The sequence below is a fragment of the Trichoderma gamsii genome (genome assembly GCF_001481775.2).
Source record: "Trichoderma gamsii strain T6085 chromosome Unknown Scaffold_14.2, whole genome shotgun sequence".
NCBI lineage: Eukaryota > Fungi > Ascomycota > Sordariomycetes > Hypocreales > Hypocreaceae > Trichoderma > Trichoderma gamsii.
Window position 1 is genome coordinate 724,712 of NW_020171351.1, and position 27,587 is coordinate 752,298.

The 27,587-nt window shown below is 47.9% G+C and overlaps 1 protein-coding gene across 1 annotated transcript in view; it reads right to left on the reverse strand.

Moving 5' to 3' along the window:
• Positions 1 to 25,473, reverse strand: part of TGAM01_v204898 (hypothetical protein) — a gene marked incomplete at both ends in the record, with an annotated part of 66,319 nt that extends 40,846 nt beyond the window's left edge. Inside the window, 5 exons of the mRNA XM_024549532.1 lie at positions 46 to 10,553; positions 10,605 to 24,349; positions 24,404 to 24,572; positions 24,646 to 24,979; positions 25,061 to 25,473. Coding sequence (XP_024405762.1) covers positions 46 to 10,553; positions 10,605 to 24,349; positions 24,404 to 24,572; positions 24,646 to 24,979; positions 25,061 to 25,473 — 25,169 coding nt within the window. The remainder of the gene's footprint in view (positions 1 to 45; positions 10,554 to 10,604; positions 24,350 to 24,403; positions 24,573 to 24,645; positions 24,980 to 25,060) is intronic.
• Positions 25,474 to 27,587: the final 2,114 nt, after the last annotated feature.

A 27,587-nucleotide genomic window follows, 5' to 3' on the forward strand; every position in this document is an offset into this window, starting at 1 on the left:
GTAGGCATGTACTGGCAGGGTATGAAGAAGACAGGAATCATATACCGGGGCAGTGAGATGCTCAGCTGGCCGACTGCGGTAGTGAGGCTCTCCTGTAGCTTCTCGTCTATCTCAGTGAAAGGACCGCCTTCATCAGCGTTTCCACGAGTACCTGTCATTCTCGTCTCGTCATTGAAGCAGATGTACGCTACCAAACTAGCACCAGTGCTAGATCTAATGACGTCCACAGCTACCTGTCTTACACCGCTGAGAGCAGTCTGCAGGTGGTGTTCAACCTCACCCAGCTCGACACGAAGGCCTCTAATCTTGATTTGCGTGTCTTTACGGCTCGCAAATTCAATGGTTCCGTCAGCGTTGTAGGAGCAAAGGTCACCAGACTTATAGAATCGATCCCAATGCCTGGTAGTACGGTACGGGACCCAGTCCGGAAGAGTGCGAACAGTGCTGGCAGACGTGCGAGTTTCATCATCTAGGTATTCCCTTAAAAGTGTTGGACCCTGGATAACAACTTCGCCCAAAGTTCCAACTGGCGCGAGCCTGGAAGGGTTCTCGGGATCGACAATCCAACAGAAGCCGCCTACCGGGCGACCAACTGTAAGAGGCGACTCATTAATTGACTTCCACTCGTGAAGGGTTGAAAACACGCAGGTTTCAGCCGGTCCCCATCCATTGATGAGACGAACTTTGCCAAACCAAACGTCCAAGACATCTCGACTAACGGCTTCACCAGCTAGTAGTACTAAATCCAGGCTTGGCACGTCTTTTGGATTGAGAGTTCGAATAAACGAAGGGGTGAGATAGGCCCAGCTAATGTTGTTCTGTTGAATAAATCTTGGCAGTTCATTTAGTCGGTCATGCTCTGATGGAACGCATGTGCATGCGCCGGTAATAAGAGGAGCGACGATTTCTCCAATGGAAAGATCGAACACAAACGCGGCGAATTGGAGAATTTTAACACTCGGCGTCATTCCTAAGCGCCTTACAATGGCTGTTTGTGACGTACAAACACTTCCATGCTCCATTACAAGACCCTTGGGGGTTCCTGTGGATCCCGAGGTGAAGAGAACGTACGCGGCGTGGCTGGATGAAGCCTTGAGATCAGGGTTATGCCGAGAAGATCCAGCCTTGCTGAGGCTTTCATTAGTAGTCGAAGAAACTTCGACTACGTGGTCAACGAGATCGACACAGGTCGAGACATTGTCAGACGAGACAAGGGCGAGGCGAGCTTTTGTTTGCGTAATAACCTGCTGATGGCGTTGAGCTGGGTGGGAAGGATCTAATGGAACCCAAGCTCCGCCGGCTTTGTTGATTGCCAGGACCGCAACAAAAAACCAGGCAGACTTTTCGAAGCAAACGTGGATAAGCTCGTTAAAGCTAACCTCATATTCTTCGATAAGATGATTTGCTAATCTATTGGCGGCCTCATTCAGCTGAGCATAGCTAAATCTAGCATCCCAGCCGTGAACTGCAGGGGCATCAGGTCGGATGGCAGCCTGCTGTTCAACGAGGGTGTGGACGCAAGAGTCAATGATCTCGGGCATCTCTCGGTTTTGTTGCAATGCATATTCCAGGTCCCATGGGCCTGAAAGAGAAACATCTTCGAGAGCCAAGCTATCGTTTGCAACAAGTTGCTGGGAGACATGCTCGAATTGATGAGCCAAAGCTAGCAGTTGTTGCTCAGGCAGAACATCCGTGTTATAAATGAGCATTAGGTTGATAGAGTTCTCATAAACGTGTCCTTGGATGACAAGAGGGTAGGAGAAATAGTCTTGCATGAAATCTCCTGCGCCGTGGACAGTAGCATCAAATGGTTCGAGAATAGTCTCGCGATCGCCGGTATCAAGGAGCGCCTTCATGGGCTGAATGACTAGGAGCGATGTAAAATCGCAGGCTTCTTTGGCCTCAATGCTCAACTTTGCGATATTTTGCAGCCCATATTGCTCGAAGGGAATCATTCCAGCAGCCTGATTCTGAATATCTTGCAGGAACTTGGACACTGACGCTTGCTTATCTAGCTGAACACGTATGGGGACAGTAGCTACAACGGGGCCGGTCATTTCAGTGATGCCTGCAACTGGGGCTTGTCTGCCAGAAATTGTAGTACCAAAGGTAACGTCATCCATGTCGCAGTATTGAGCGAGGATCAGAGCCCAAGTGGCTCTCAAGATGGACGCCATCGTTATGGACGTTTGTTCAAATTGCGGAAGCTCAATGACCTTCTCATACACGCGCGTATTAGATATCTTGCTCCGAGGTACTTTGCTCGTAGCCACAGGGAATGATGCTCGCTTTGCATCTAGTAACTGCTCGCTCCAATAGGCCTTTGCAGTTTCAGGGTTGAGGAGGGTCGTATAATTAATGAAACGGGCATAGGAATCAAAAGGCGTAATCTCATCGCCCATATAGGCTGAAACCAAGGTGTTTAAAACCAAACGAGTGGTCCAGCCATCAAACACAGTGTGGTGAACAGACCACACGAAGTACTTTTCTCCATCATCCTGCTCGATAAGAGCTTGACGACTAAGGGCAGAACCATACACCATTTGGAGATTTTGAGTAGAATGAAGGTATGATTTAAGACTCATATTAGAAGTCGCATCCCATGAACCGACATCTTTCACAACAACCTGCATCGGAGAGCCGCCAGTTGAAGAGTCACCAGAGAGAACTATACGTGTACGGAGGTTGCTGCAGAGTTTCATGGTATCTTCCCAAGCTGCTTTAAAGCGAGCACAGTCGATATCTTTTGGCAGACGATAGGTTTGCTTGGCGATATAAGAGCCAGGCTGCTTGACAGTCAAGGCCATCAGCCCTTCTTGGAAGCTTGTTGTGGGATAGATATCTTCAATAACGGCAGAGTTGGATAGATCACACTTGGTACGAACTTGTTCGATCAGAGTGTTCAAATCTTTAGTTGCCGCCATTGAGAATGGTACTACTTCGTAAATTGGCTCAATTTCGCCCGCCGCAACTGATAATGCCATGGATGATAGCTTTGAGTCGGCAAAAATGTTCGCAATCTTCAGATTAATGCCGGCTCGTTGAGCAAGCGAAACCAAATGAATGGACGTGATGGAGTCACCACCGATTTGAAGGAAACTGTCATTCTTGCCGATATCATGGGAACTCATCTTGAGAACTTGCGCCCATAAATCGGCCAATTTCTTCTCCATAGCCGTGGTTGGTGTAACATAATCCTGACTGGCAAGAGAGAAGGATGAGAGCACTTCTGAGGATAGACCAGAAGCTAAGCCGGCCAATTTCTTTCGGTCAATCTTCATTGAGGTAATAAATGGCATTTGTCTCAATGGTATAATGGTAGATGGTACCATATAAGATGGGAGAGAACTCTTCAAATTCTCCATAACCCCCGCTAGGGTAAATTTCATTTCATCACCGAGATTGACAATGTTATTTGAGCTGGGGGCAAGTACATCTTTGAACGAAATGAATGCAATCAAGACATCACCTGTCTCCCCGTGACACAAAACAACAGCGACATGCTCGATGGTTGACAAAGATCGCTTGACGTGGTATTCAATTTCCCCAAGCTCGAGACGTTGCCCACGAAGCTTAACTTGGGTGTCTTTTCTTCCAAGATATTCTATCTCGCCATTGGCGGTATATCGAACAAGATCGCTTGTTAGATAGAATCTGTGTGGACCAGCAATCAGAGATTTAGGCAAACAGTCAATATCGGTTACGAAGGAGCTTAAAGTCTTTTCGGAGTCGTTGATATAGCCCCGAGCGAGGGTGTTTCCTTGAATGATCAGCTCTCCAACACAGCCGACAGGGGCCAACTTGTTATAATTGTTTGGATCAACGATCCAGCAAGCACTGTTGAAACCACGTCCGATTGTGCAAGGAGAGTCGCTATCGGCAAAATCATGAGTTGTCGCGTAGTTGCAGGCTTCGGCTGGGCCATAGCCGTTGACGAGACGAAGATGTTTACACCAAGTCTCAAGAAGGTCCTTCGACGAAGGTTCGCCACCCAGCACAAGCAGCTGCAGTGATGGAACTTGTTCAGGTGTAAAGGTCTGAACAAATGATGGCGTTAACATTGCTGTATTGACTTGAGCCCTGTGCATGAATGAAGGCGCTGCCTGGAGCCTCTCTGTCTCAGTAGGCACACAAACCGTGCCACCGAAGGAGAGAGTTGTGAAAATCTCACCCAAGCTCCCGTCAAAGATGTAATTCGAGAACTGAAAGACGCGAGAAGTTGGTCCGAGGTTATACACACGGCCGTGGCCAATTGTGCTAGTACTGAAAGCAGAGTGTTCCATCAACACACCTTTTGGCTTGCCTGTGGAGCCTGACGTGAAAAGAACGTACGCGGCATTGTGAGGTTCAGGTTTTGGGTGAACCGGTTGAAAAGCATCATAATCAAAAGCAAGCTGCTCAAGTAATAGAGTAGTAAGCTCAACAGTAGTAGATGTTAAATCGTCGCAAGAAAGAAAGCTCGAAGAGGAGACAATCATGACCTGAGCACCAACTTCCTCAACCAAAGCCTTGCGCCGATCGTGGGGATGTGACGGATCCAAAGGAATAAAAGCACCACCGGCTTTTAAGATAGCAAGCATAGCAATAATAGCTAGGGTGGACTTTTCTAAACAGAATGGAACAACATCCTCAGGCTTTACGCCGTGTTCTTGCAAGTAATGAGCTAAGAGACTTGAAAGGCGATCCAAAGTTGCATAGGATATGGTGCCTTCGGTAGAGTAAAGAGCTTCATGGTGAGGATTCCGGACTGCTTGTTGAGAGATAATCTCGTGTATGCAAGAATTGACAAGACCAGGTTGTTTAATATTGGAATCCATAGCCTTTTGCAAGTCCCATGGTCCAGCAACACTGATAGATCCAACTTTAGCCGCAGTGTCTCCAGCAAGTAGCTGTTGAACAACATGTTCAAATTGGGTAGATAACGCCGTAAGTTGATGCTCTTTCAAAACACTGGCGTCATAAATGAGCACTAGTTTAACTTGATCATCGTATAATTGTGCTTGAACAACCAGCGGATAAGTAAAATAGCTCTGCAATCTTTGCTCCGTGGCATCGTCAGATGCAATCATAATATCCTCGGTGCTGCTGTTGCCACCGATGCTGGACATGGGTTGGATAACCATTAGAGATGAAAAGTCACACGCATTTCTTGCCTCAGGGCTAAGCTTGGAAATATTTTGTAGACCAAACTGTTCATAAGGGATCATAGAAGTGGATTGGTCTTGAATGCCCTCTAAGAAATGAGAGACGCTTTGATCGGAATCTAAACGCACGCGGACAGGAACAGTAGCAACTACTAGACCAGGCATTGATTCAATGCCAATAACAGCAGCGTTACGGCCGGAGACGTTTACACCAAAAGTCACATCATCACTTTCGGAGTACCTAGATAGCACGAGAGCCCAGGCAGCTCTTAGAACGGAGGCTTTGGTAGTACCGTAAGTACTCGAGTGAGGGAATATAAGAGATTTCTCAAGAATTCGAGTAATCGACTGAGTGGGCTTAGTTTGTGCCGGTGGTGGGAACGAGGCGACTTTGGCTTCGTTAAGCTGATGACGCCAGTAATCAGCAGCAGCCTCCTCATCAATAGCCAAGGTATATTTAACAAATTCAGCATATGGTTGGATAATTGGGGGCTCAAGTCCGTAATAAGCGGAGTTTAAGCATCTTGAGACAATAGGGAGAGTCCAGCCGTCGAAAATGGCGTGATGGATGCTGAAAACAAATTGATTTTCTCCTGATGGCTCATGAATCATAGCGTAACGGCAGAGACGGTCGCCATATCCCATTGTAAAGCTTTGAGAGAGATAGTTTTGTAGAGTTTGATGAGAAGTCTCCCACTCAATCTGATCATGCTTAACGACGACTTGCAAACTAGACTCTCCAGCAACAATAAGACGAGTTCTCAGATTGCTGCAAAGTTCAATAGTACGCTCCCAAGCTGTCTTGAATTTGTCTAGGTTCACGTGTTCAGGCAGGCGATAAACCTGTTTGGCGACATAAGAGCCACCTTGCATTTCAGACATGGCCATAAGGCCTTCCTGAAGCTTGGTTGACGGATACGCATCTTCGATGACCGCTTCAGGTCCTAAATTGCACTCAGCTCTAACAGAAGTACCAGTGACTAGGCGATACTGTTCATCATCTAATAAGCTGAAAGGGCCAATATGGTCGTCATCAGAAGGGTTCATTAGTTGGGCAGCCTTAGCCACAGAGATAAGTCGAGGGTCGTGGAAAATGTCCTTGACCGAGATGGAAATACCCTGATCTCGAGAGGCACCAACGAGCTGAATTGCGGCTATCGAGTCTCCTCCAAGCATGAGAAAACTATCATCACGGCCGATAGAGTCTATTGATATGCCCAAAATGCTAGACCAAATATGCTGAAGCTTGCGTTCCATTTCTGTTTCTGGAGCTCTTTTCGTACTATCGAGTAGAGAGTAGTCTGATAATTCGGCATGTGTCAGGCCAGCAGTATTTCGGCGTAGCTCCTTGCGGTCTAATTTAGCAGATGTAACCGATGGCATGAAGCTACATGGGATAAAGTAGGTAGGAATCATGTATGCGGGGAGTTTCACTCCAAGCTCGCCCACTAGTGTACGAAGCCGTGCTTGAAGCTCCTCGTCAATAGGAAGGAATGGACATCCGCAATCATTATTGGGTCCAGCGATGCGGATCGCATCGGTAAAGCAGATGTAAGCCACAAGACTAGTACCACTTTCGGACTGATATACTTCGACAGCAAGTTGACGAACACCATATAAAGCGACCTGAATGTGATATTCAATGTCTCCTAGTTCGACTCGTAATCCTCTAATCTTGATCTGAGTATCCTTTCGAGAGTAAAATTGGATAGTGCCGTCTGGATTGTATGAGCATAAGTCACCAGACCTATAAAAGCGACTCCAATGAACAGAATTAGGCCGAGGAGCCCACTCAGGAAGTGTCTTGACAGTAGAAGCCGTGGTGCGTTCTGAGTCTGACAGGTACTCGCGCAGTAACGTTGGACCTTGAACAACAATCTCTCCTAGGGTGCCAAACGGTGCTAGCTTTAACGGATTTTCAGGGTCAACAATCCAGCAATATCCTCCAACAGGTGTGCCAATAGTTAAAGGACTCTCATCAGCCGATCTGATTTCATGCAAAGCGCTAACGACACAAGTTTCCGTGGGTCCCCAGCCATTAAATAGACGTAACCTGCCGAACCAAGTCTTGACAAGATCTCTGGGAATGGACTCTCCTCCAACAAGAAGTAGATTCAAGGTAGGGACGTCTTCAGGCTGTATTGTCCGGGCAAAGGAAGGAGTAAGAATGGCACAATTGATATGTTGGTCACAAATGTATTCCGTAATACTGTTCATTCGGATGTCTTCTGATGGCACGCAAACACAAGCACCGCTAAGTAACGGCGCAATGGCTTCTCCAAGTGACATATCGAATACATAGGAGGCGAACTGGAGCATTCGAACATCAGGTGTAATCTCTAGCCTTTTTGCGAAAGAGATTTGTGAAGTGCAAAGAGATCTATGTTCCATAACAATGCCTTTGGGGGTGCCAGTTGAGCCAGACGTAAATAAAACGTACGCGGCGTTGCAAGGACTGACGTTGACCTTGGGGGCCTTGGAGCTAACTGCGGTAACAAGCGTTTGATCAAGACTTGGCGTGACTTCCAGGACGTTGTCGAAAAAGGCAGACATGAGAGCCGCGTTACAGTTGGAAGTCAGAACTAAGTTACCACCAGTTCGGTTGATGACTTGTCGAAGCCGCTGCTCCGGATGAGATGGCTCAAGTGGAATCCATGCAGCTCCCGCTTTGTTAATCGCAAGAATGGCGATAAAGTGCCAGGCCGATTTTTCAAAACACACATGAACAAAATCTTCGGGCTTGATCTGATAAGTGTTGATAATGTGATTGGCCAGTCGATTGGCGGTGTTATTAAGTTGGCTGTACGTAAATTCGGCATCCCAAGCTGAAATGGCTGGAGCGTCAGGTCGGATTCCAGCCTGACGCTCAATGAGACTATGCACACAAGCATCAACAACCTCAGGAGGGTCGCCATTGGCAGAGATATAACGGTCTAAATCCCAAGCAGAAGAAATGGAAATGGAATCCAAAGTATTCTCGCTCGTAGCAGCTGCAAGCTGTTGTATAACATGACCAAACTGATGGGACAATGCCTCAGTCTGGATATCGGCTACTGCACTTGAGTCGTATATAAAAACAAGCTTAATGCAGTCTTCATATAGGTGTGCTTGAGCAACAAGAGGATATGAAAAGTAATCTTGCAATGATTCAACCTCTTCCTTCAGCTGCGCATCTGCTTCGACAAGGACGGATTCAGTACCCTTGGAGCCTAAAATATGCTGAACGGGCTGGATGCCCAAGAGCGATGTGAATTCGCAAGCCTCTTTAGTGTCATTGCTCAGCTTAGCAATACTCTGCAGACCAAATTGCTCATGCGGAATCATTTCAAAGGCTTGCTTTTGAACGGTGCGAAGAAAGTCAAGAGCGGGCTGTGTGTGATCTACTTGAACTCGGACAGGGACCGTGGCAACAACTGGGCCAACCATGTCCATCAGCCCAGGCAAAGGGGCCTGGCGACCGGAAGTTATCGTACCAAAGGTTATGTCTTCAGTATTGTTATAGCGTGCGAGAACCAAAGCCCAAGCAGATCGAATAACGGTGGCCAGCGTGATTTCCGAAGAAGCCATCTTGGGGAGTTCAATGGATCTTTCAAAACCTCGAGTGGCACCTGCTTGACTAAGTCCTTTCTTCAAAGCCGGGAAGTCATTTTTATGAGCGCCTCGTAGCTGCTCTCTCCAGTATGAAGCTGCCGCTTCTTCATCGAGGTTAAGTGCGTACTTGACAAAGCGGGAATACGCCGGTACTTCAGTTATCCTTTCGCCGTAATAGGCATTCGTAAGGATACTCATAATGTTATGCATTGATATGCCGTCAAAAACGGCATGATGGATGCTCCACATGAAATAGGTATCACCATCTGAATGCTTGATAAGAGCGTACCGCGAGAGTCGAGAGCCGTAAGTCATTTGAATGTCCCCGATTGTTTGAAGATATGTCCGAATGTCTGTTTCTTGAACGGCATCCCACTCACAATCACCACTCACAACAATTTGGGTGGTAGATGCGTCAGTTGAAATGATTCGTGTGCGTAAGGTGCTGCAGACGCTAATTGTACTCTTCAAAGCATCCTTGAAACGAGAGACGTCAACGTACTCAGGTAGACGGTATAGGAATTTTGCGATATAGGACCCAGGCTGCTTGGTAGAAAGAGCCATGAGGCCTTCTTGAAGCTTCGTAGCTGGATAGGCGTCTTCTATTTCTTGGCTTTGATCGAGACCGTAGTTCTTGTAAATGCTGGGAGCCTGAATCAGGCGCTGAGTATCCTCATCAAGGAGAGAAAACGCAGGAATATGGGTCAATGACTCATGATTTTCATCAGCTGTACCCGCGATAGCGGCCATGGCAGACAAACGCGGGTCCTCAAAAATTTCAGCCGCCTTGAGAGTAATACCAGCCTCGCGGGCCATAGAGACTAAGCGAATGGCAGCAATTGAGTCACCGCCAACTCGAAGGAAACTATCGTCTTTGCCAATAGTTTGAGCAGGAATATGAAGGACTTCAGCCCACAGATGCTGTAATCGGATCTCCATTTCCGTGTCTGGAGCGCGTTTGTTGGCATCCGTAAGTGAGTAAGCTTCTAGATCTCCTTGAGATAAGGCACTCATAACATTGCGAAGCTTAATCTTGTCTAATTTTCCAGATGAAATAAGAGGCATGTAGCTGCAAGGAATGAAGTAGGTCGGGATCATGTAATTAGGTAGCGAGGCACTGAGCTTGCTAACCACAGTATGCAGCTCTCTCTGCAGAGCTTCAGTCATAGAGAGAAAAACGTCTTTGCCCTCAGGGTCAGTGCTAGGACCAGGCGTTTTGGTGTTGTCACTGAAGCAGAGATAGGAAACCAGATTGGTGACAGTCTCCGCTCGGAACACATCAACAGCGACTTGGCGAAGAGAGTCAAAAGAGTTTCGAAGGGAATGCTCAACTTCGCTTAGTTCAACACGAAGCCCTCGAATCTTGACCTGAGAATCTTTGCGACCTGAACAGTGGATAGATCCGTCAGAGTTATAGAATCCTAAATCGCCCGTCTTGTAGAAACGGCTCCAGAGCTTTGAGCTTGTACGAGGTGCCCAGCTGGGCAAAGACGTCAAGGTTGACGAGGCAGTCTTGGCTGGATCAGCCAGGTACTCGCGAAGAAGTGTCGGCCCCTGGATAACAAGTTCGCCGATACACCCGACTGGGGCTAGACGATGATGATTATCGGCACCAACAACCCAGCAATATCCTCCAACGGGTGTTCCAACAGTTAGAGGATTTTCGTTAGACGACCTGTATTCGTGCAATGTGCTAAAAACACACGTCTCAGCCGGACCCCAACCATTGACCAGCCTAACTTTGCCAAACCAGAGGTCAAAGACATCCTGGCTAACAGGTTCGCCAGCGAGAAGAACGAGCTCCAGGCTGGGAACGTCCTGCGGTTGCAATGTACGAGCAAGCGATGGTGTTAAAAACGCCCAGTTTACCTGAGCGTTCGCAATGAATCCAACCAAGTTGTTAAGGCGATCATGATCGCTCGGAATGCAAACACAGCCACCATGCATAAGAACAAGCCAGATTTCTCCAACAGACAAATCGAACACAAAGGATGAGAACTGAAGCATCCTAACGCTGCTCTTTACACCAAGTCTCTTTGCAATATCACGCTGGCTAGTGCAAAGAGATACGTGCTCCATCACAAATCCCTTGGGGCCGCCGGTACTGCCCGAAGTAAAAATCACGTAAGCGACATCGCTTGACTTGACGTTGACTGAGGGCTTCTCGTCGTTGATAGTTGCGTCTTCTTTAAGTTGCTCGTTCAAAGTCGAAGAGACTTCGATGACAGAGGATATCAGCCTGGAGCATAGGTCCTTATGGGTGGAAGAGGCAAGAGCCAATCTGGCATCTGTCTGGCTAGCCACCTGCTGAAGGCGTTGGAATGGGTGTGCTGGATCCATAGGAACCCAAGCAGCTCCGGCCTTATTGATCGCAAGAACCGAGACCATGTACCAGGCGGATTTCTCAAAGCACACATGAATGAAGTCTCCAGTCTTGACGCCGTGGCGACTAACCAGTAAATTGGCCAGTCTATTAGCGGCCAGATCAAGTTCACTATATGTAAATTTACCATCCCAAGCGTCAACAGCCACGGCATGAGGAGATGCCTTGGCTTGGCGTTCAATGACGAGATGGGCGCAATCATCATTAATTTCGGGACCATCACCATTAGAGGCTTGAATAAGATCAAAGTCCCAAGAACTAGCGATGGAAATCTCGCCAAGTTTGCAATCTCTGCCACTGACTAGTTGCTGTATAACCTCGTTAAATTGATGAGACAGCGCAACAATTTGGGACTCGAGGAAAAGGACAGAATCGTAGATCAAGACAAGGTCAACCCGATTGTCATACATAAGTTGTTGCAAAACAAGAGGATAAGAGAAGTAGTTTTGAAGTTGATCCTCCTGAATGTCCTGTTCAGAAACAGTCGGTATCAAAAGAGTGTCTACCTCATCTCCGGCTAAATGGTTCATCGGCTGAACTACCATTAACGACGTAAAATCGCAGGCGTCTCGAGCGTCAGCTCCTAGTCTTGCGATATTCTGTAAACCGAATTGTTCAAACGGAATCATCTCGGATGCCTGGTTCTGAATATTCTGAAGGAATTTGGACACGCGTTGCTGATAGTTAAGACGAACTCGAACTGGAACAGTAGCAACGGCAGGGCCTGCCATCTCGGTCAGACCTGGAACTGGAGCCTGCCTGCCAGAGATGGTAGACCCGAAAGCTACATCATCAGCGTCGCAATAGCGGGCAAGAATAACAGCCCAAGCCGCTCGAAAAACTGTGGCCTTGGTAATAGCCGGGTTCATTGAGGCTGGAAAGCGGATGGATTTGGTCAGCATGCGTGTAATGTGCTTCTTCTCGCCTGCCTTCATCCTGATAGCCGGGAAACTAGCTCTCTTGGCATTCTCAAGCTGAGCGCTCCAATACTCAGATGCAGCTTCTGTATCAATATTGAGTGTGTAATGAATGAAGTTTTTGTATGGCTGAATGGTAGGCGCATACCGGCCGTCATATTCTCTCCACAATGTCTCGAGCATAATCTTCATGGACCAACCATCAAAAACTGAATGGTGAATAGCCCACATAAAATAGCTTTTCCCGTGGCCATCTTTCAGGACCATATAACGAGACAGGGGCATACCGTATGACATTCGGATTGACTGACAGGAGGCGGTGGCAGTACGAACATCATCCGTCTGGATTACCTCCCACGGAAGCTCTTCATTAATCACAATTTGGATACAAGAACCGTTGACCATCACAATGCGACTGCGAAGAGCCTCAATAGCAGAGGAAGTGTATTCCCATGCTTCTTTGAATCGATCCAAATCAACGTTGTCAGGTAAACGATATGTGTGCTTCGCAACGTACGATCCCGGTTGCTTGACGGAAAGGACCATAAGGCCTTCTGGAAGCTTGCTGCATGGATAAGCATCTTCGACTTCTTGCTCAGCAGAAAGTTTGAGAGCTTTTCTGAATTCATCAGAGAGCACAATCTTGCGAATTTCATCATTCAAAAGGCTGAATGGCTCGATTTCCTCAACTTCCATTGCGGCATCGCTCTCTTTAGCTTTACTAGCTACAGCCAGCAGACGAGGGTCGTCAAAAACATCCTTGATAGTTAAAGAAATACCCTCTTCACGTAAAATATTGATGAGATGAATGACAGTGATGGAATCACCACCGAGACCCAGGAAGCTATCGTCACGCCCGATTGATTCCATAGATATCTGGAGAATTTCGGCCCAGACCTGTTGTAGCTGGCTTTCCATGGAAGTCTCGGGCTTTCGCTTCTCACCACCAGCAAGTGAATACTTGGACAGCTCGTCCGTGGATAAACCAGCCGTGCGTCTCTTTAATTCTTTGCGATTGAGCTTCATGGAAACACTGGTCGGCATATAATGGCAGGGGATAAAAAAGGTTGGTACCATGTAGGATGGGAGAAGGATTCGAAGTTCGCCAGAAGCAGCAATGAGACGAGTTTTGAGATCTTCATCGACGATATCGAACAGACTCTCGTTATCGCGTGCAACACGTGCATCGGCTCTTTTAGTTTCCTTGCTAAAACAAAAGTATGCAACGAGATTTGATCCGTTTTCACCCTCGAATACATCAACTGCGACCTGCTGCACATCATCAAGAACAAGCTGCAAATGGTGTTCGATTTCGCCCAATTCCACGCGAAGGCCACGAATCTTGATTTGTGTATCTTTGCGCGACAAGAATTCGATTGTCCCATCAGGGTTATAGGAACACAGGTCTCCAGACTTATAAAATCGGCTCCAAAGCTGGGACTCGCGGCGAGGGACCCATTCCGGTAGGTCGTTTACAATCGATGACCTCGTTTTCTCTGGATCAGCCAGATATTCCCTTAGTAGAGTCGGGCCTTGGATTACAATCTCGCCAACTGTGCCTGTAGGAGCTAGCTTTTGATGATCTTCAGGATCTACAATCCAGCAGAAGCCACCCACAGGTCGGCCAATATTAAGCGGGCTCTCGTTAGCTGATTTCAATTCATGGAGAGTCGAGTAAACACAAGTCTCAGCAGGGCCCCAGCCGATGATGAGTCTAACCTTGCCAAACCAGGATTTGACTACCTCGTGACTGACTGCCTCGCCTGCTAAAAGCAAAAGCTCTAGAGTAGGCACGTCCTCGGGCCTTATGGTACGGGCAAAGGCAGGGGTAAGGAAAGCCCACTTAATTTTGTTTTCTTGTATATAGCTTGTCAAGTTGTGTAAGCGGCTGTGATCATCAGGAACATGTACCGAGGCTCCTGAAAATAGAGACACCATGATTTCACCAATTGATAAATCGAAAACAAAGGCGGCAAATTGTAACATGCGTACATCAGCCGTCGTCCCAAGTACCTTGCTAATAGCAGTCTGTGAAGTGCACACTGAGCCGTGCTCCATAACCAGTCCCTTAGGGGTGCCCGTGGAGCCCGATGTGAAAAGGACGTAGGCAATGTTACGAGGCGTCACATTAACGGCAGGCCCAGTTGCGCCCGAAATGCCAGACTTGATAAGCTCCTCATCAAAAACAGGGCTAATCTCGATGACAGACATGTCAAGACTAGAGCAGATATCCACGCTAGCAGGCGAAGTCAAGACAATTTTTGCGCGAGTTTGATTAGCGATCTGACGCAAACGCTGCTCTGGATGAGAGGGGTCAAGAGGAACCCAGCCAGCACCAGCCTTGTTGATTGCGAGAATAGCAATGAAGTACCAGGCAGATTTTTCGAAGCAAACGTGTATCAGGTCATCTGCTTTGATGGCAAAGTTTTGAACAAGGTAATGGGCTAATCGGTTGGCAGCCTCGTTCATTTCAGAATATGTAAAGGTTCGATCCCACCCGGCAATGGCGAGGGCGTCAGGTCGCTCCAGAGCTTGTTTCTCAACCAACTCGTGTATACAAGAGTCGATGATCTCAGGCACGTCAGAGTTAGCCTTGTAACTCTGCTCAATATCCCAGGAACCAGCAACAGAGATATCACTAAGCAGAAGGTCGTCTTGATGAGCAAGTTGCTGCGTAACATTCTCAAAGTGGTAGCACAGAGCAGATATCTGAGACTCGGCAAGAACGCTGGCGTTGTAGATTACAAGCAGCTCCACATGGTCTTCATACAAAACACCTTCCATGATAAGTGGATACGTAAAGTAATTCTGCATGACTTCTTCTTCAATGGCCTTGTCATCATAGGCACTGATAAGAATCGCATCCTTGCTATCGTCACCATACTGCAGGAAATGACCTGGCTGAATGACCAACAAGCTAGAAAAGTCGCAAGCCTCACGAGCACTTTCACTAATCTTGGCAATGTTCTGAAGTCCAAACTGCTCATAAGCTATCATTCCAGAAGCTTGACTTTGGATATCCTGAAGAAACTGAGCTACAGGTTTGGATCCTTCAAGTCGAACTCTAACAGGAACAGTAGCCACTGCAGGGCCAGCAATCTCAGTGATTCCAGCTAGAGGAGCTTGACGACCCGAAACTGTGGTTCCGAAGGAAATGTCGTCAGCATCGCTGTATCTGCTTAGAACAATGGCCCAAGCCGCGCGCAATATGGTTGACTTTGTAATTGAAGTATCCTCTGCGATTGCAAAAGAAATCTTTTTCTTCATAACTTGTGTGATGGATTCAGCAGTTGAGGAGCCTTTAGCAGGGAAGACAGCTTTCTGAGCATTTTGAAGCTGAGAGGACCAAAAGTCCTTAGCTTGAGCTTCGTCCATCTCAGACGTATAACGAATAAAAGATGAGAACGCTCGAGAAGCCATTACATCTTCCTGTCGATAAATGCTCCGTAAGGTTTGAAGAATAATCTGCATTGTCCATCCATCGAACGCGGTATGGTGAATGGTCCAGACAAAATAGTTGTCACCACTGGGTTCCTCTACCAAGGCATACCGGCAAAGGCGCGAACCATAAGCCATTTCAACCTTCTTCGTTGCGTTGACATATGAAACAATGTCTTGGCACTCTGTCAGATCCCAAGCAATATCATCCTTGATGACAACTTGGATAGAGGATCCCTGGTAAAGTACAATTCTGGTACGCAAGATGTCAGAAATCTTCACGGTATCCTCCCAGGCATCTTTGAAGCGCTGAATATCAACGTGACTGGGGATCTTGTAGGCATGCTTAGCAATGTATGATCCAGGATGTTTCACGGCCATCGCCATGAGACCTTCCTGAAAGCTGGTGGTAGGGAAGACATCAGCAACGGTTTGATGTGGAAGCAACTTGCAGAGGCTGCGAAGCTCATCGCTCAATGCCCAGCTACGCATAGCTGTACTGACAAGACTAAATGGCTCAGAGGTCGCGTTCTGTTGGTTCACATCGCCACCGATAGCGACAGCTTTTGTGGCAACCTGTGATAGTCTAGGATCATCAAATATATCCTTTACAGTCAAGGAGATACCAGCTTCGTTTGCGGCCCTAATGCTATAGATGGCAGCGATAGAATCACCGCCTAGACGCAAAAAGCTAGAGCCGCGGCCAATTAAATCAGGCGCAACCTTGAGTGTCTTTGCCCATATTTGCTGCAGTCTTGCTTCCATAGGAGTTTCAGGTGGCTGCTTTTCTTCTTCGTCGGAAAGAGTGTAAGCCATAAGTTCATCCTTGCTAAGAAGGGCCGCTGCACTCCGAAGAGCCTTGCGGTCCATCTTCCCGGACGTGTTTAGCGGCATAAATTTGCACGGAACAAAGATGGTAGGGATCATATAGTGAGGGAGATGGACACCCAGCTGATTAAGCATAGCAGAAATCTGCTGCTTCATCTCAGGTGCTATGGACGAAAAAATTTCTTCCAAGTCGCTATTACTGCTTCTAGTATCATCACTGAAGCAGAGATAGGTAACAAGACTAAGACCAGCTTCTTGGTTGTTAATAACATCAACCACGATTTGCTTCGAACCTGGCAGATTATTGGAGATAGTGTACTCGATTTCGCTCAATTCGACACGCTGGCCACGGATCTTGACCTGGTTGTCCTTTCGACCCATGTATTCAAAGGTTTTGTCAGGATTGCGGCGGACCAAGTCGCCAGTTCGATAGCCTCGCCTAGAGGCAGTAGCTGGAAGCCAGTCGTATGCCATATCCTCCAACCAGTTGGCAGCAACCTTGGCGTCGACGTTGAGATATCCATAAGCTAGGATAGGGCTCTGGATAACCAGCTCACCAATGCAGCCAATTGGTACCAGGCGGCCAGGGTCGTCGGGCTGGACAACCCAGAAAGCACTAGAGAGAGGAAAGCCCAAGTTGGTAGGCCCGTTGTGTATATCTGAGTTCCAAGCGCAAATAGATGCTTCAGCTGGGCCATAAAGTCCATGCAAGTCAGTAAATCCCTGCCACCTTTCGGAAGTTTTCTTGTAAATGGCCTCTCCGGCCAAACAGAGCGTTTTCAAACTAGGTACTTCAGTCGGGTTGATCATATCAGCGACAGAGGGTGTCAAGATAGCCCAGTTAGCTTGGAGGTCATTAATCACACCGGCGAGATTGTTAAGACGATCGTGCTCAGAAGGCACACAAACGCAGCCACCACGCATAAGAGTGATCAAGACATCGAGTATACCGATATCAAAAGTATACGCGGAAAACTGGAAAACACGTGTGCCAGGGCCCACGCCGGTACTGGCAGCATGTGCATCACTTGCAGAGCAGAGACTGCTATGCGGAATTCGAATACCTTTGGGCTTGCCTGTGGAACCGGACGTAAATAAAACTGCGTAGAGACTATCAGGTGTGGCACCTGATGTGATGAACTTGGTGTCAGGATCCGGAAGTTGGTGCAGAAATGAATTGTCAACGATCAAGAGGTCAACGCCGAGTCCTCCAAGCTTATCTTTAAGAGAAGGGTGAGTAACGATCAGCTTAGCATGCGTGTCCGAAACAATACTTTGCAGACGAGCTATTGGAGCCGCAGGATCAAGAGGCACAAGAGCACCACCAGCCATCTGGATAGCAATTATCGTAATCATGGCCGGGGTAGACTTGGGGAACGATATAGGAACTAGGACGTCAGGGCCAACGCCAAGACTCTGTAGCTTGGCAGCTAACCGAGAGGCCAAAGTACCAACTTCGCCATAAGTAAGCTTGCCATCCCAAGAGTCAATCGCGGGAGCATCTGGATTTGCCTCAATCTGCTTATAAATCTCCCAATGGGTGCAAGACTCAGTGGCAGGGCGGTAGAGAGACGCATCAGCGGCATGTTGTATCTCTCGCTCACCAACAAGAGTTATATCTCCGACCAGTTTGTTGCCAGGGCTTAAAAGCTGCTGAATAATGTGCTCAAACTGATAAGAAAGAGCTTCAACTTCTCGCTCAGACATGATATCTGGATTATAACAAAATCTCTGGCTTACGCTTTCTTCAGCCATGAAGCTGAGCATGACCAATGGATAGTTGAAGTAGTTGTTCATAGACTCAATCGTTAACTGATCCTCGTCGCTTCCAGAATGCAACAATCCGTCCGTAGTGTTAAAAATGGCGCTTTCTTGTTCCTTGGGCTGAATAACCAGCAACGACGTGAAGTCGCATGCCTCTCGAGCTTCGGGACTAAGCTTTGAGATACTGGATAATCCATACTGCTCATAAGGAATCATGTCTAGCGCATGATCTTGGATCTCTTGGAGCAGTTGCTTCGCGGGCTTATCTGCTCCTAAATGAACTCGGATTGGAATAGTGGCAATGACAGCTCCAGAAGTTGACAAAAGACCGCTAATAGGGGCTTGGCGACCAGAAACGCTGGCTCCATAGCAAACATCACTGGCTTCGCAACGTCGTCCCAGTACAATCGCCCACGCAGCTCGAAGTATAGTGGCCATCGTAATTGATGTATCTTTATGGCCTTCAAAGGACACCAAGCGATCCACAACACGTACCACGCCATCGGAGCGATCAGTAACAAGGCGATTTCCAGGAGCTGGATAAATTGGTTTCTGAGCGCCAGATAGATTGGATCGCCAGAAGTTGGCTGTAGCGTCGTCATCAATTTGGCCAACATAGCTGACAAAGTTAGAATAAGGAGTCAAAGGGGATGCTTTCCGGCCATGGTAGTAATGATAGACGTTATCCAAGACAATACGCATGCTCCAACCGTCATTGATGGCATGGTGAGTGATCCATACGAAATAGACGTCATCTTGGTCCTCAACAAGAGCAAATCGAGTAAGGCGAGTTCCATATCCCATGTCAAGCTTAGAGATCAATTGCTTGTAGGATTCAAGGTTGTGGCCTGTCGTATCCTCCCATGCGCTGTCATTTGTAACAACAACCTGCACTGCGAAATCATCTTCAAGTACAATACGGGTCCGCAGCGTGGCTGTAAGCTTCACAGAGTCTTCCCAAGCAGATTTGAATCGAGCAATGTCGATATGGTTGGGTATTTTATGAAACCAATGCGCAACGTACGAGCCCGCCTGCTTGGCGGTGAGAGCCATAAGACCCTCTTGGAGGGGAGTGCATGGGTAGGCATCTTCGATTGCCTGATCTTTCCCAAGGCCGTATTGAGCTCTTGCAGCAGAACTTTGCATGTACTTGCGCATTGAGTCTTCCAGCAGGCTAAACGGCTTGATGTGTGAAGATGGGCCAGGGCTGTTAACAAGGGTAGCCTTGGAAGCCACCTGGAACAAACGAGGGTCATCAAAAACATCTTTGACATCGATCAGAATTCCAGCTTCGCGGGCAGCGGACACAAAATAAATCGCAGCAATGGAGTCGCCGCCCATTCTCAGAAAACTGTCGTCCAAACCAATAGACTCAGTGGGAAGCTTTAGAAGCTCGGCCCAGATTGTCTGGATTCGAGTCTCCATGTCAGTTTCCGGAGCACGTTTCTTGCTATCCACGAGAGAATACCTCGCAAAGTCTTCCTTACAAAGATTGGACAGTGCGAGTCGTAGAAGCTTCATGTCCAACTTCGTCGAAGTGATGAAGGGCATGTAGTGGCACGGGATAAACAGAGCTGGAATCATATACCGAGGAAGCACCACACCAAGCTGACCAACCAAGGCAATGAGCTGGCTTTGGAGGTTCGTAGTCATCGGGGCAAATACATCTTTGACGCTTGTCTCGGAGTTCTTGCCAGCGGTACGCGTCTCCTCCGTGAAGCAAAGATAGGCGATGATGAATGCGCCCCCATCTCCCTTTGCGATATCAACGGTGACTTGCTTGACGCCTTCCAAGTGTTCGCGAACATGATGCTCAATCTCACCAAGCTCAACACGCAGGCCTCGAATCTTGACCTGGCTGTCCTTGCGAGACGCAAATTCGATAGTGCCGTCCGCATTATATCGACACAAGTCACCAGACTTGTAAAATCGATTCCAATTTGTGGCCGTGCGTTTCGGCGCCCACTCAGGAAGGTTCCGGATCATCGATGCCTCGGTCTTGTCTTTGTCGGCCAGATATTCACGAAGGATAGTAGGTCCCTGGATGACAACCTCGCCGAGGGTTCCGACAGGAGCCAGTCGCTGTGGGTTTTGCGGATCAACGATCCAACAATAGCCGCCAACCGGGCTACCTATTGTCAAGGACGATTCCTCCAGACTCTTCCACTCATGCAAGGTTGAGAAGACACAAGTCTCAGCAGGACCCCAGCCATTGACTAGTCGCAGCTTTCCAAACCAGGCCTCAAACACGTCTCGTCCAACAGCCTCACCGGCAAACAGGAGCAAGTCCAAGCCGGGGACATCACTGGGATTCAAGGTCCGTGTAAACGAGGGAGTCAAATACGCCCAGTTGATCTTCGTGGCGTTTATAAACTCAACCAGGTTATTCATCCGTGTATGCTCAGACGGGACACAGAGGCAGCCTCCAACCACCCAAGGGCCTACAATCTCACCAATAGAGAGATCAAAGACAAAGGAAGCAAACTGTAGCATTCTCACGTCTGCTGTCATCCCAAGGCGCTTGGTAATAGCAGTCTGTGAAGTACAGACGGCTGCATGCTGCATAACTAGACCCTTGGGGGTGCCTGTGCTGCCCGAGGTAAATAGACAATACGCAGCGTTGTATGGCGATACGACGCGCGTTGGCGCAGAGCTCAACTCCGTCTTGGCCAGCTTCTCATCCATGCTGGAAGACACTTCGACAACGTTGTCAACCAGCTGAGAGCACATCTCAGCATTGCTGGGGGAGGCCAATGCCAGACTCGCTTTGGTCTGTGAGACAACCTGTTGCTGTCGCTGAACTGGATGCGAGGGGTCCAAGGGAACCCAGGCAGCACCAGCTTTGTTGATTGCGAGAATAGAGACAAAAAACCAGGCCGATTTCTCGAAGCATACGTGCACAAAATCTTGATCTTTGACTCCACACGTCTTGATGAGATGATGAGCAAGACGGTTGGCAGCGCTGTTGAGTTGGTCATAGGTCAGTTCCAGATCCCAAGCCTGGATCGCGATGGCACTAGGTTGCTCTTCAGCCTGTCTCTCGATAAGTTGATGCAGACACAATTCGACAATTTCAGGTGTCTCATTGTTGTTTTTAAGAGATTGTTCCAAATCCCATGGGCCAGAGACCGTCAGAGCACTGAGAAGCATGTCACTGGGAGAAAGCAACTGCTGGATAATGTGTGCATAGTGGAAACACAGAGCCTCGATTTGGCTCTCAGAAACAGCGTCAGCGTAATAAGTCCACTCCAACTCAATGCTGTCCTCGCCGATGCGAGGCTGCAAAACGAGAGGATAGTTGAAATAGTTACGCATAGCCTCTTCTGAGAGAGCTTTCTCAGCTGGTCCTTGTTGCAGAATCGCGTCAGAGGCGGTATCGGCACTGGACGTCAAATGGCTATTCGGCTGGATAACAATCAAGTTGGAGAATTCGCATACTTCTTCAGCATCCTGGCCCAACTTTGAGATGTTTTGAAGGCCATACTGCTCATGGGCAACCATTTCTGACGCTTGTGTCTGAATTTGCTTCATGAACTCGGATGTAGTCATACCACGTTCAATCTTGACACGAATTGGAACAGTTGCAATCATGGGGCCCGGGATTTCGTTCAATCCAGGTACAGCTGCCTGTCTACCGGACAAAGTCGTACCAAAACACACATCGTCAGAGTCACAGTAGCGTGCAAGGAGAAGGGCCCAGGCTGCACGAAGAACCGTGGCAGTAGTAGCAGAAGCAGACTTTGTGTTGTTGAAAGGCATCTTTCTCTTCATAACCTTATCTTCAGAAATGGAGGATAGCTTAGCGGACGGATAATGAGAGCGCTGGGCACCATCAAGCTCCTTTCGCCAATACTCTGAAGAAGCAGTAGCGTCGATAGATTCCACATAGCGAATGAAGTTGGAGTATGAGCGCAAAGCTTTGGAGTTATTGCCGCGATAATTGTCGTACAGACTGTCCAGGACAATTCGCATAGTCAGACCATCGAATACTGCGTGGTGAATAATCCATACAAAGTAGACATTGCCATTGCTTTCTCGGACCAAAGCATGTCTGCTTAAGCGTTGACCATAGCTCATCCCAACACTTCGCGTTCCTTTGAGATAGGCTTGCACATCCATGCCGGGAGCAGGGTGTTCCCAAGCAGTGTCTCCAGCAATCACAGCTTGGAGAGCTCGACCACCGGTAAGCATAACTCGCGAACGCAAACTGCCGCACTGACTGATGGTAGCCTCCCAAGAAGCTTTGAACTGATCAATGTCAATATTAGGCATTAGCTTATGCACCACCCTGTGGATGTAAGAGCCAGGTTGCTTCGTTCCCAAAGCCATGAAACCTTCTTGTAGGGTTGTGCAGGGATAGATATCTTCAATGACTTCGTTCGTTTTAAGCTTGCACTCCTCCCGAATCTGCTTCTTGATGTCTTCAAGCTTATCCTGGGGCATCAAGCTGAAAGGTTCCACTTCGGTCATTGCTGCACTGCTCTCGTCAATAGCGGCCACAGCTGCCATTTTGCTAAGTGTAGAATTATTAGAGATTGCGGCGGGGCTGAGATGAATGCCATGCTGGTAAGCAACAGTGACCAGCTCAATGCTTGTTAGAGAGTCACCACCAAGCAAAAAGAAGCTGTGCTTCTTTCCAATGTCCCGTACGTGGACCTGGATCACATCTCGAAGAACTTCAACCCAAAGAGCCCGAAGAACCACTTCCATCTCTGTCGTCGGGATCTCATCGTCTGCAAGCTCGCTCTCCAGAGAGCCAGCTTCCGCAACAATGCGTGCCCTTTTTTCACGGGGGGATAGACCAGTGGCATCAACGCTCTCGTCTGCATTGCTTTGGCTCCAGGGATACTGGGGCAATCCAGCAATTGCCTTACCGTTGGTAAACAACGGGGCCAGATTCAGCGAAACTGATTCTTGCCACAGCCTTCCAACAGCAAAGAGGAAGCTCACCGCGCTATCGACACCGCGACTTTGGGACGACACATAGTTGCACTGAACACCTGTAGCCGCACATATCTGGGATATAGGGACAGAGAGAGCAGAATGAGGCCCGATTTCGAGAAACAGAGTCTCTCCGGGCGACATGGCAAGAAGATTGGAAACAGCAGTGCTGAATCGGACTCTGGACACCAGGTTGGAGATCCAATAAGCAGCACCGAAGTCGCTCTGCTTCTTCAAAACCTTGTCACTAACACTGGATAGAAAAACAGCTTTGTTTTTCTTCGTTGCCTTTGATGCAACCTTTTCGTTCTCCAAGAGTCCACGAAGCTCGTCTGCAAGCAAAGCCATGTGGTGAGAATGATAGGCTACACCTGTGCGCAAAGTACGAGTAACCACGTCGGGTTTTGAAGCCTTGATAGACATGAGCACTCGCTCTACAACCTCGCAATCACCAGAAATGGTAGTGCTAGTAGGAGAGTTTTCGCAAGCAACTACCACGCCTTCCTCCAGGAAGCCACTCACATCCTCCACACCCAAACTGACCACGGCCATAGAGCCATCCTTCTGGCTCTTAGTGGTGACATGGCCATAGTAGTAAGCGATGGCGATGGCATCCCTAAAAGAGAGAAAACCCGAAGCATAGGCCGCGGCGATTTCACCGCTGGAATGACCAACGACTGCCTTTGGCACAACTCCAAGGCGTTCGAAACGATTGACTAGGGCAATCTGCAGCGCCGTACTGAGAGGGTAGGAGAGTTCCGGCGAACTAACCCGGTTGTCGGGATCAGTCGCATCTCGAAGAAGCTCTTTCTTAATTGACCAGGTGGCTGGTAGCTTCAATCCTTTCAAAACGTTATCCATCTTCTCAATGTCCTTCTTAAAATCCGGGTCGCTCATGATGAGCTCCCTGCCCATGCCTGCCCACTGCGCACCCTGGCCATTAAAGATCATAGCAATGGACAAAGTCTTCGCAGAAGACTTGACAAAATTCGAAGTATTAGTAGAAGAGGAAGTAGAAAGAACGGAAAATGCTTTATATTCCAGAGCCTCGCGTCGCATGGCTCGTGTGTATGCCATATCGACAATGTTGTTTGGATGCGCCTGAGCATACTCACGATGGAGTTCTATTTGCTTAGCCAAAGAAGATGAATTATGTGCAGAGAAGAGAACAAGCTCCGGTTGAGAATCAGATGTACACGAAGGAGATTTGGGATAAGAGTCAATAATAACATGCGCGCCGTATCCCTCAGCGTCAGCAGAGTTGATGCTGATTCTTTCAGCATGACCAGATGCAAAAGGAGTAGGGTTTGCAGCCACAATGAGTTTTCCCTGAGCGAAAGAAGCTATTTAACCATTAGTGAGTCAATTTCAACCTTTCTACATAAATCTCGACTTACTAGAAGTGGCGGTCGGAGGAATAACTCGGTTCTCCAAAGTGACCACAGCCTTGATTAAGCTCACAAGGCCAGGAGCGCCCTCGCCGACATGGATTCCATTATCGCCAAAAACGCTGCTAATTGCAGACGCTTCTCCCGAATCACCCATATGGCCATTGACGCCATCACACTATTTATCGGAGGTTAGTACAACGTTGAATTACGGTTCAAATGCTTGGATTTCGACACATGGTGTTACTTACTTGAACAAGAAGCGACGAACAGGTATTCAAGTCGGCGGCAGCATAGGCGTCGAGAATCAACTTCACAAATGCCCCAGCCACAGAGTCTTGATCATGGGAGGCCGCAATGCTTGCTACAGTAGACGCGCGGATTACAGCGCGGATTGGGTTGCCATCTCGAATGGCATCAGGCAGCGTCTTAATATACACGGCGGACACCGCCTCGCCCTTTTCAGCGCCATCCTCAGAAATTGGCATCACACTAGATGCTACAACAATTGCAGACTTGGCTTTTCCAGATCGCACTGCGCAGCAAGCCTCATGCAAGGCCACAAGGGAGGAGTTGGTGATCATCCTGATGGAAATAGTATGTTAGCAAACAAGCCACGTAATCTGGAGGAAATGTATGCTGAATAAAAGTGATCTAGAAACGAACCTTGGACCCTTCAAATCGTTCTTGAATGAAACCACCGACGCATGATCCTCTTTAGAGGCACCAACATAGCAGCCCACGCAAGCATCCTCGCCTCGGTAATTGACCTCGCACGCATCTTCAAGACACTCGCGAGTCACCTCCAAGAGCTTCTGCTGTTGTGGGCTGCAGTCCTTGGCTTCCTCATCGGTCATGGAAAAGAGCGAGGCGTCAAATGGGCGCAGGCCATTCTTCAAGTCGTGGCCGTCCTCGCCGCCATCCAATTGCACCGGGCCGTGAGAGCCGTGTTCGTTGACGACCGACTGCCAGAATTGATCAGCATTACACATGCCTCCGGGAAGACGAATGCTGATGCCGCAAATGGCAATTGGAGTGTGAGGCTGATCCTCATTATTATAAGTAGCAATCGACGCCATTTTTTTCTAAACCCGCATATAATATATATCTTTTTTTCTTTTGGTTCCGGTCTATGATGTCGTTTACTTGGATGTCACTCTGATGCTTAGAGTTTCCTGTTATAGAGATCGATTAGCCTACTGAAGGGGATTATATTGATGTACACGAACCTTAATATCGAGAGTCACTGTCTTGTTTTTCGTTTTCTTTGTACTGACAGATATTATGTATTAAAAGTAATGGAATAGTTGGCTCTCAGAAGAGACCAAGATTCTTCCAAATAAAGGCCTGATCTATCCAGGCAAACAAATTAGTTAGTATGTAAAAGCTTCTCGGTCAAGCAATAACAAAGTGCTTGAACGCAGCGCATCTACGTAGTCGTAGAACAAACGAGCAGCTCGACTGGAAGAGTCAACAAGAGAAGAGAGAACGGTTCGTAACCTACTATAAGGGAGCAACTGCAGACTGCCGCCGGTAGCTTAGTACATTCAGTATTACTAAGATAGCATTCAAAGTACTTATTACGTCTCACGAGTATGATGAATACAGGCTCGTACCAGTAGGGGTGTCCATAGCGGTTGCACCGCTCCTATGTGCAACCACGGAATCGGGTCCTTCCGGCCATCAATACTAATATTAGTACTAGTATTTTAGACTTGTGGATCATGAAACTACATGCGGCTATATTTGAACGCTAGACAAAGTGCTCACACCAATAGCAAACCGAAAGATCAGCAAAATGCAAGAGAGCCCATAAATTGTTGATGCAAGGAACGTACTCCAAGATTTTGTCAGCTGCAGCGGCATTGCCTGGATTTCTAATAATGTCTTGCACAGTATATTGTTTGGATAGGCATAGGCCTAAAATAGGTACTCGTACTATGTGTGTATATGCAGCACCATGGGTCAAGGCGGACAAGTCGGATCAACCAGCGATAATCATCTGCCTGAGCTAAGATGCGAGACAGCGGCTCCTCCCTTGCGCCAAGCGGACTCGCTAGGATGAGATGTGACCAGTTAACACTACTTGTATATCTAGCTAGCATTAATTTTGACAAGGGCACCCTCGCCTGATGTCTCGCGCGTCGGCCACTAGTATTCGCAAAATGGACGCGCCTTGCCACAAAGCGGCAGGGCTAGGAAACGTGAGATGAACGAAGTGATACACAATCGGTGAGAAGAAGTGTGTAATTGGTCAATATATTTACTGACTTGAGCTCCGTCGATCTGACTATGTATATTACTAGTGTTCTTGCTGAGATGGCCATGGCAATTCAGCGGCTATCGTTGTATGGCTATCGTTGCGTCACGAAGACTGCCCTATTATGCCAGCAGTCGCGTTCAAAACGCAAAGAACGTGGTTTTATATGAATATCTATATCTACATGCTGGCATTGCAGTAAAAAATATGTGTAAATTCAAGTTCAAGCGATTAATCATGATTACTTAGAACTGCTATGCCACTTCATAGGCTTACACGTTAATTCCATGTATATTATTGTAAGAGGTCTGAGTCCTCCAAATGCTACAAGAACGTGCACAATACTATAAAAAGAAAGCAGTAGTAAATACTAGCAATTATAAAAAATGATATTTCGCGTTGTTCTACTGATCCTACTACTCTTTTCGCCGTATTAATGTAGCCGCTTCAAGGTTGTAAGTGACGCCTCGCAGCCCGTCAGCGTGTGTACGCTATAACATGATGATCTCCATCTATCAACACGATAGACTCGTTTGAAGCTTCATAGGTTATGTTTTTGCAACAGCGGTATGAAGCAGGCTGAATATGCATTCCGGGTAGGCTCTACGAGGACGCGTTTCGTGTGCATGAAGGTGTATCGCGTTACCATAGCATCTTGCTCTCCCTGCTTTGCTTACAATGGCCACTAGCCAGAATAAGGCTTCAAGGAATACTTGCCTACAGAGACTTACTAAAGTAGCAGATATTTCATCTACCGCGGGCTGGCGTACAATTTCCCGCTCCCGAGCCTAGCAATGCACCACAAAAGGAGAGCATGCCGCCACAACAGCCCTTCCCATCGCTCAACGCTGATTTGTTTGGTCTCTCGGCCCACTGCGAGACAATAGTGGCAAGGGACCCCTATCCGGCTGAACCAGATCGCTTCCGCTTGTA